Source organism: Sceloporus undulatus, chromosome 2 (genome assembly GCF_019175285.1).
Source record: "Sceloporus undulatus isolate JIND9_A2432 ecotype Alabama chromosome 2, SceUnd_v1.1, whole genome shotgun sequence".
Taxonomy (NCBI): Eukaryota; Metazoa; Chordata; class Lepidosauria; order Squamata; family Phrynosomatidae; genus Sceloporus; species Sceloporus undulatus.
This window is the reverse complement of record NC_056523.1, coordinates 291,779,604-291,789,358: the sequence shown is the minus strand read 5'-3', so window position 1 is coordinate 291,789,358 and position 9,755 is coordinate 291,779,604. Positions and strand designations below refer to the sequence as shown.

Sequence of the window (9,755 nt, the reverse complement as noted above, 5' to 3'; positions counted from 1 at the left end):
GTGTATTTCCCGCCTCTCCCTGCGGATCGAGGTGGGATTACAGAAAAGAATAAAAAGCACAATACAATACAAAATACAATATTATCTAAAAATACAGTCAGTAAAACAACAGCAAGATTACTACCAATCACTAAAAAGGCCAAATCGTCATCAATTTTCCATGCTATCAAGTCAGAGTGGAAATGTTCCATAAAATCAGCTATAAAAGGTCAGGTGGATAGGCCTGCCGGAAGAGATCTGTCTTAAGTGCCTCTTTAAAGTCTTCTAAGGTGGTAATGAGAAGGATCTCTTCCGGTAAGTTGTTCCATAATTTAGGGGCCACGGCTGTAAACGCTTTATGGGAAGTTGTAGTTAGTCTAGTTTTCATATGTTCCAATAGTTTCTTCTCTGGTGTTCTAGGAGTGTGGGGTGGATTGTGTAGGGAGAGGCGTTCCCTTAAGTAACTCGGGCTCAAGCCATGTAGGGCTTTAAAGGTAATAACCAACACTCGGTATTGCACCCGGAAGCTGATCGGCAGCTAATGAAGAGATCTTAATATTGGAGTAATATGGTCAAATCTTGATGTTCCTATGACCAATCTGGCTTCAGTGTTTTGGATCAATTGAAGCTTCCAAACTTGGTACAAAGGTAGCCCCATGTAGAGTGTGTTATATATATGGTACATGAATGAAAAGCTTATTACTTTACCATCAAAGGTGTTCTGATTAAGAAGCTGTTGTAGTATTTACATGTCTGATTTGATATGATTTGTGTCTGGCCTTTCTTTTACTGCTGGGTTAAAGGCAATGTATAAACATTACAGATTTCAGTAAAGATCAGGTCTTAGCCCACAAAGGTGTTCACAGCGCTGATTGTTTTATACTGTACCTTCTTTGTGGCTGGCTCTTTTCCAAGGGTGCTTACTCTACTCCTCTTTCTGTCAACAAGGAAACATATATCCATTGAGGCAGGCATTCAGCAACTGACCTTTAGTTATCAAATGGATTTGCTGGACTTTTTAATGTTTTAATTCCTGTTTATTAATAATATGGTATTTTAAACTGATTCCATATAATTTGTTTAGTTTGTGTTTCAGTATATATAATGCAGTATACCTTCACTGAAGTCTGTAAAATTATGTTGTGAAACATTACTGGAATTTTATGTCACAGGTCTAATTCAGAACACCCTAAATTTAGAGAAATGGCTAAATTAATTTTAATGACTGTAAAAAATGCATTGAAGCTACATTGAAGCATTGTAGCTACATTGGTGGCAGCCGCAAAGGTTGTTGTAGCAAGATAAGAAAGCTTGTGAGTACAAGAGGAAAGAAGAGTGAGGAAGAGGCTTGGTGGGGAGGGATGGTCCACAGGGCCAAGGTACTACTATAACAGAGGTGGCTTAGATGCCTCTCCCAGAGTCCCTGGGCTCCAAGGACCCCTCATCCCAAACTCTTGGAAATAGGTAATTCACAGTTGGCAGTCACTCCCCAGTGGTAGCTACTACTACTTTTGTGTGTTTATGTGCAGCTATTGGCATAATAGACCATTACACTGGCATAATGCACCAACCAGATCCTGCCTATTTCTCTATTCTCACAATTTGAACGGAAAATTACTGGGGGAAGGGTTTCTGTAATGAAGTCTTTGATTATGCCAGAAGTATATTTTTATTATGTATGTGTGTGTATATATGTATGTGTTTGTGTATACACACACATTCATACACTCTTTGAACACGTGCCCTTTGTTATTGAACTCTTTCTATTTGATAAAAAAAAAGGCTAGACCTGTTATAGTATTGCCTAAATACCCTAGAGGCACCGGATCTCATCTGATCTTGGAAGCTAAGCAGGGTCAACCTTGGTTAGTACTTAGATGGGAGATCAACAACAAATACCAGTGCTCAGGCTATATTTCAGAAGAAGGATCTGGCAAAACCACCTTGCCTAAGAAAACCCTGTGAAATTTATGGAGTCCCATAAATCGACAGGCAACTCGAAGGCCCATACACATACATAGACCTGTAATATAATATAAAAATGAAGACATATCAGTATAGATACATATAGACTTGTAGTTATTTATTTTATTTTTAGAAAGCACTATGAGATACCCATTCATAATGATTATGGTTTAGTATATCTAATACATTGCATTTGGAAGTGTAAATTTCAAATTGTTTTTATTTTTAACATAGCAAGTTTTTTTCTTTAAAAAAACAAAGTTTGGAAAAATATATATGGCAATATTTAAATACATAATCAGACAATGTTAAAATGCACATTTGAGTATCATGCATGAGTAATCAGTCTCTTTGGTGGCATTTTAAAATCAGTTACTGTTGGCGTCCTATACAAGCATAATGCAGTCACTCAGCTGTTAAAAACCTGATCCACTACTTCAAAAAATATATAAAAAACAAATTGTCTATCTTTCTGCCTGATCTCTTTTCAACTGCTAACACAATGGAAACAGTAGGTGATCAGTCAGTGCATTTGGTTTGTCAATGATGGTTTTCTATAAATATTGGAAGAGTAAGAAACAGAATTCACACAGTAAAATATTATTTCATCTGCCTCTTCTTTGCAGTTCCATGGCTCATGCTGTGGTGTGAAATTTTCATTTTACACACTTTGCAGGCGGAGCACATGAATTATGCATTGAGCAATAGAAATCTTCTGCTTCAGGTTCTATATGCATTTACCCAGGTTCTGTCTCTATTATCAAGATGAATTGCAAATGGAGAAATGTTTGATGGGATATGACTTAACTTCTTTGTTTAGTATTCAGCTTTGAACTGCATTCTTTTCATAGGAAATATGTTTGACTTTTGTTTAAATTGTAATGTTAAGAAAAAAACAGATGTCAGGTTTTGAAGTTCATTTTCTATTAGACTAAATGTTAATGGAGTGTATCACTATGGGTGAGTCTCCATTAAGTATATAGATTTTCTTCAGTTTTAAAAGCACTGAGTGACCTTTTCCAGAATGTTGCAGCCATATTTCCCATTTTAAAAAGGAAAATAGTGAATTATTTTACAAGGAGAAAATTTGTTGTATCTGTAATCTACCTGGTTCATTTCCAAGCAGAAATCAAGGTCCTGGATATTTCTTGAACCCTCTGAAATGCACTGGACCAAATTATCTAATTGCTACCCTTCCATCATATGAACCTTCTCACTCCTAAACGGGTGGGAATCATGTAGACCTGTGTTAGAAACTGAAGTAAATTTTCTCTTGTTCATCACAGTTCTGTAGATTTCAGCTAGTCATCGTACCCAGTTGTTACGTGGAGGTGTTCCCTTCCCCTAAAGCCTCTTGCATACATTCCACTAAGGTTAAAAGATCTCCCTAGCCCTCCTTGTTTTCTGCACTGTACAGAGGTTATGGGCAAGAAATATATCCCTTTCATGGTGAATTTGGGAAAGTAGATTAGGGTGACATTCATAATCGTTCTGGATAAGCTAGTGGAGACATTTGTTAAATCCCATTATGTTATCTTTAGGATCTGGTTTCTGTGTATGCCTGCCAGCTTTGCATTTGGTTATAGTTCACAATAGGGTCACACTAATTTACCTGCACATGGTCACTATAGATATTCAAATCATTGATACTTTTCTTATTAATTTTATGGCATTTTATATCAGGAATCGTGTTCGTAGATTGTGTAAAGAAAATATGTTTTGTTGTTGTTTATACCATTGTATCCTGAAAGACAGATATAGTAGGCAAACCTTAACCTCTTCCTAGAAAAAGGTTAGTTCTTCTGAAGTGGATAGTGACCACACCTATTAATGTGTTCTGTGAAGGTATTGAGTTGTTATTCCAGGGTAAAAACGTAAAAAAATATATTCCTGAATTGTTCCTTCCTCTCCTTGTGGTCATAGAATGATTTATTGGAAGTTTAAGTATTGAGGCAATAATATAGAAAATTCATGAGCTTCCTTTTCCTAAGTGCTTTATCAGCTCCTTTTTATAAGCTCCTTTGCTGCTTTTGTCAGTAGCTATGAAAATGTTTAGATATCAGATAAATGAAAAATTTCAGTTAATAAAACTGTTAAAGGCCAAGATCTATTGGTTTAATCTCTTCTCTCATCTTGCAGCAGCTCTCAGTTGCTTTGATTTAATTTCCAAATAGAAATGCAACAATTAAGACTATAAGAAATTTTCAAAGAAAGTCAAAAAAGCTAAAGCAAACTCAGGACTTAAGGATTGCAGGAAATAAAGAGTAGCTCAGTGCTGAAGTGGAAAGCTGATCTGTTATAAAGCTGATTAAATCCATTAAAACTAAAAAGTAATAAGCTTACAGTATGACTAAATGCTTAGAGCATGACACTGACCTACTGCTGAATCAGAACCACAAAATGTGATGTAATACTGATGTCAAAAGAAAGCTATGAAAACTTTTGTTAATTTATTATGAATTCTCATCATGTGACTATTACACGGATTGAGATCAGTGAATGAAATATTTTAGGTATAAAACCCCAGGAAATGTTTTTACTCTCTGATGAAAATGTTTGCGCACTGATGAAATTTTCACATGATTTTGATAGAGAGAAGAGAACAATTTACAAGAGAAGAGAGCTCCCACTAAGCAAGAGATGTCACTCTTAGATTTGGATGACTGTGAGTATTTCAAATATTATTTTTATGTCACTACTATTTTGAAGTATTTTTTAAAAATTGAACTGATGCATTTTAACTGTACATGTGTGATAATGCAGTGCATTTTAATAACTTAGGGGCTAAACAGACTGATGATAAACATCGGCATTGGGGTGAAGTGGGGGGGCGTGGCTGCTACACGCTGCACGCCCCAACTCTACCCCGATGCCAGCGTCATGCTGCACACCCAACCATGTGGAGGGTGGGGTCATGCCATTTCTTCAGCGCATCAGTTAGACAGGCTGCACCAAAGAAACCTGAGAAAGCTGCTGCCATGACAGCAAGGGCAGCTTTTTGCCACTCTAAAAAGGAGCGACATTTTGCTGTTTTTTTAGAGCTGGCAAAGTGCCAGTTTGGGCCTGTGGCATGCGGTTTCTGTATGGTGCTGAAAGGGGGGCATCAAGGATTTTGTCCTCTATCATACTGATGAAAAGGAGCGGCAATTACTTTATTCAATTTCCCCTCCCCCTGCTGCCACAAGTTCTCCCATCAAGATTTTTATGACCCTTCTGTACAGACTTTCATTGGACAAATGCAAGGAGAAAAGGCAATGTGTAAAATGTTATGTTCCCCACACTTCTTCCAGTGGGAGTGTCTCTTGAATGGAAGTTTGCAAGAAAAGACTGGACCCTAACTTATGAGTTAGGAACTATCTTCCATTTTTCTTTTCTAGATTTCAGAACATTCCTCTATATGCAGCATAGCAATCTGTAGAAAAAAATCAGCTAATATTAATTAAATTAAAATTAATTTAAAATTTAAAATTAATTTTGAATTATTTTAAAAAATATACTAATATTAATACTCCCATTTAAAAAAATAATTTAATTTAAAAGTTTGGGAGCATCGAGTAGATAGGTATAATAGATAGAAAACTGGAAGAACCGGAATGTATCCACAGATTCCAATCCATCAGTAGTGGGTTGGCAGACAATAGTTTCCTGGCACATTTCACGCATTTCAGCGCTGTCTAACTTCCCTCCTCCCAGCCTCATGAGGGTTCCCACACTACATTCCAATTCTCACTTGTATGGTTATCTATTCTCCTTTCTTTAGGCAACATCCTTCCTCCTGTCTTTTGTCCCTCAACAATCATAATTAAAACTGAACTTCCCACCTCATCTCCATACCCAAAAGGTTTTGAATTTCAATTGACATTTTTCACACACAGTAGGCTTATATAGATCTGTCTCTAGACTCTCTACTCTACTTTATGTATCTGAGGAAATAGGCTCAAGTCTACAAAAGTTCATACTACTAGCTTCTTTCTTTCATTTAGGTGCTACTAGATCCCTTTGCATACTAGTCTAATGTGTGAGACAACAGAGTTTCCAACTATGGAACAGCCTGCCGAATGAAATCCGTCAAATTGCCAGCTGAGACAGCTTTAAAAAAGCTGTCAAGACAGATCTCTTCCGGCAGGCCTTTCCTGAATAAAAGTGCTCAGCCATAGAATGGCTGCCCCCCACATCATGTATTAGCCCACCGCTCTGTCCTCGTTGTGTTTTTTATTGTGTTTTTAATAGATATTTTTAATTGTAATATGTTTAATCCTGTTTTAAGGGGGGGAATTTGGGACATAATTTTGTAAATGTGGATTTTAATGTGTTGTGAGCCGTTTTGATTGTCTTGTCACAGAAAAGCAGGATACAAATAAGTTTTATTTTTATTTATTTTATTAGTTTAAGATGTCACAGGACCATAAACTTCTATTACCAGTTTAATGATATCTTAATTATTTCTCAACTGTTTTTTTTTTGTAGTCAATCCTGTATCAGCTCCGACAGTACTTCCCAGGGCATCAATTCTTTCTCCCACTTTAGCTGCTGACCTAGAAGGTTTAAGTTTGTCAAGTTCTTCAGTCATTAATGTAAGTAGTTATTATTAAAGGTGTATTTTCCTAGCTCCTCCTTTTGCTTACTGGATTTACATCTTGATCAGCAGTTTTATAAAAAAAAACTTAAAAATTTATGCCTATGTGATAGTGTATGTATAATAAACATAGCCCATTTGCTGATTACTTTGTTAACTTTGGCTCATGAAAAATATGCTTACTGAGATTGTAATGCTGTATACATTCTGGACTCATGTTCACATGTCAACTAATAACACAGAAATCTTTTGTTTTCTTGGTAAATTTTTTGAAGTATCTCATTTGGAGTACAGTATATGCTGTACTAAAGCAGATAGATTTTCATTCTGACTTTCCTGTTAACCCTTTTGGTTGTTCACTGGACTCAAGTCAATCATGATTCATGGTGACCTTGTGGATGAGATAGCTCCAAGATCCCCTATCTTCCATTGTTCTTCTTAGGTCCTGTAATTTCAGACTCATGACTTCCCTGATTGAGTCTATACATCTGAACTGCAGTCTTCCTCTCTTTTTTTCTATCCTCTACCTTTCCTAGCGTTATTGTCTTTTCTTGTGAGTTGTGTCTACTCACGATGTGGCCAAAGTCTGCTTGATCTGTTTGAGGACCTATTTGTTAGTATTTTTGGCTGTTCTCTAGTATCTTCAGCACTCTTCTGCAGCAACACATCTCAAATTGCATTCCTGTCCATTTTCTTCACCATCCAACTCTCACATCCAGACATAGTGATGGGGAATACAATGGCTTGGACAATTCTAACTTTAATAATAATAATAATAGGTTTTATTTATATACCGCCCAATCACTGGGAATCCGAGCGGTTTACAGTAGAGGGGATAACAAACATTCCACTGCCCACAGGCTTACAACTAAAAGACACGACACAAAAGGAGAAGGGAATAGTGAGGGGGGGAGGGAATCAGGTCCAGCATTCTTCTCCCCCTGAGGCCTGGACCAAGGCAGATGGACCAGAGGGAGGGCTCTTCTTCTTCAGGCTAGCCCTGATGGTACTGGGCCAGCCTTCTCCCTCCTCAGAGGCCGAAAGATGACAGTTAGGGAGGGAGGAGCCTCTTTCTTCAGGCTAGCCCCTGATGGTACTGGGCCAGCCTTCTCTCTCTCCTCAGAGGCCGAAGTGACAGTTAGGGAGGGAGGAGCCTCTTTCTTCAGGCTAGCCCAGATGGACTGGGCCAGCCTCTCTCTCCCTCAGAGGCCGAAGAGACAGTTAGGGGGAGGAGCCTCTTTCTTCAGGTTAGCCCCTGATGAGACTGGGCCAGCCTTCTCTCTCCCTCAGAGGCCGAAAGTGACAGTTAGGGAGGGAGGAGCCTCTTTCTTCAGGTAGCCCCTGATGGATGGGCAGCCTTCTCTCTCCCCAGAGGCGAAATCAGTTAGGGGGAGGAGCCTCTTTCTTCAGGCTAGCCCCTATGGACTGGGCCCCTTCTCTCTCCCTCAGAGGTCGAAAGGTGAACAGTTAGGGAGGGAGGAGCCTCTTTCTTCAGGCTAGCCCCTGATGGTATTGGGCCAGCCTTCTCCTCCCCAGAGGCCGAAAGGTGACAGTGAGGGAGGGAGGAGCCTCTTCTTCAGGCTAGCCCCTGATGGTACTGGGCCAGCCTTCTCTCTCCTCAGAGGTCCAAAAGGTGACAGTTAGGGGGGAGGACCTCTTTCTTCAGGCTAGCCCTGATGGTATTGGGGCCAGCCTCTCTCTCCCTCAGAGGCCGAAAGGTGACAGTTAGGGAGGAAGGAGCCTCTTTCTTCAGGCTAGCCCCTGATGGTTACTGGGCCAGCCTTCTCTTTCCCTCAGAGGCCGAACGGATACAGTTAGGGAGGAGCCTCTTTCTTCAGGCTAGCCCCTGATGGAACTGGGCCAGCCTTCTCTCTCCCTCAGAGCCGAAAGGTGACAGTTAGGGAGGAGGAGCCTTTCTTCAGGCTAGCCCCTGATGGAACTGGGCCAGCCTCCTCTCTCCTCAGAGGCCGAAAAATGACAGGGAGGGAGGAGCCTCCTTCTTCAGGCCGGCCCTGATGGAACTGGGCGCTACTCTCTCCCCCAGAGGCGAAAGTGACAGTTAGGAGGAAGGGAGGAGCCTCTTCTCAGGCTAGCCCCTGATGGTACTGGGCCAGCCTTCTCTCTCCCTCAGAGGCCGAAAGATGACAGAGTGAGGAGGGAGGCCTCTTTCTTCAGGCTAGCCCCTGATGGTATGGGCCAGCCTTCTCTCTCCCTCAGAGCCGAAGATGACAGTGAGGGAGGGGAGCCCCTTTTCTTCAGGTCTAGCCCCTGATGGTACTGGGCCAGCCTTCTCTCCCTCAGAGCCGAAGAGATCATTGCTCAGTTGTACAGTATACCTGGTTCTCTTAGGAGTTTGTCTTTTTCTTTCTAGCGCTCTTCCCATTCCTTGTCTTCTGATTTCTTGACTGCGGTTTACACTTGATCAATATTACGTTTTGATCAATATTTGATCCAAGTATGGAAACTCTTTAACCTTTTTTCGATTTCCTCGTTGTCCTAATTAATTTAGTAGAACCTTCATCATTATTTTTGTTTTCTTTATGTTCAGCAATAACCTGCTGTCACTGCTACTTTGAACGTCCTTAGTAATTTTCCAAGTCCTGATGTTTTTTGCTGTAGTATGGTGTCATCCACATATCTCAGTTTCTTGATGTTCCGTCCTCCTATCTTCACTCCTCCTCTGAGTCTAAACCTGCTGCTTGTATGTATTTTCTACATACAAGCTGAACAAATAGGCTGATAGAATGTATCCTTGCCTGACCCTTGCAATGGGAACCATTCTATTCTCCATAGTCTTGTTCTAACAGTAGTCTCATGTCTAAGTACAGATTTTCTCATTGGGACTATCTAATGTAGTGGCATTCCCATGCCTTAGAGGCATCTATAGCTTTTTTGTGATCTTTGCAGTCAAATACTTGCTATAGTCGATAAAGCACATGCTGATATTGTTTGATTGATTTATTGATTGGAATTCCTGAACACTCCAGTAGCCATTGTATGTTTACAGTTGTCCTAGTGCCTGCTCCTTTCCTGAACCCCACTTACACCTCTGGGTGCAACTGCTCTTAACTCTTAACAACTGCTTAATGTTGTCTTCAGTGTGTGTTTATTGGTAACGGGACTGAAGACAGCTGCAGTCCAATAACATCAGGAGAGCCAGAAATTCCCATCCATGTCTTAGAATCATTCCATAGAATCATGCGGTGATATGATTCTTTAATAAGATAGAAACCTA

The 9,755-nt window shown here is 40.0% G+C and overlaps 1 protein-coding gene across 4 annotated transcripts in view; it reads left to right on the top strand.

Annotated features, from left to right (window-relative positions):
* The window catches only part of AP3B1 (adaptor related protein complex 3 subunit beta 1), a 217,981-nt gene that overhangs the window by 131,086 nt on the left and 77,140 nt on the right, over positions 1–9,755 (top strand). For all 4 annotated transcript variants that reach the window (XM_042448309.1, XM_042448311.1, XM_042448310.1 and 1 more), the window contains exons 21-22: positions 4,537–4,609; positions 6,412–6,518. In XM_042448309.1, coding sequence (XP_042304243.1) covers positions 4,537–4,609; positions 6,412–6,518 — 180 coding nt within the window. The remainder of the gene's footprint in view (positions 1–4,536; positions 4,610–6,411; positions 6,519–9,755) is intronic.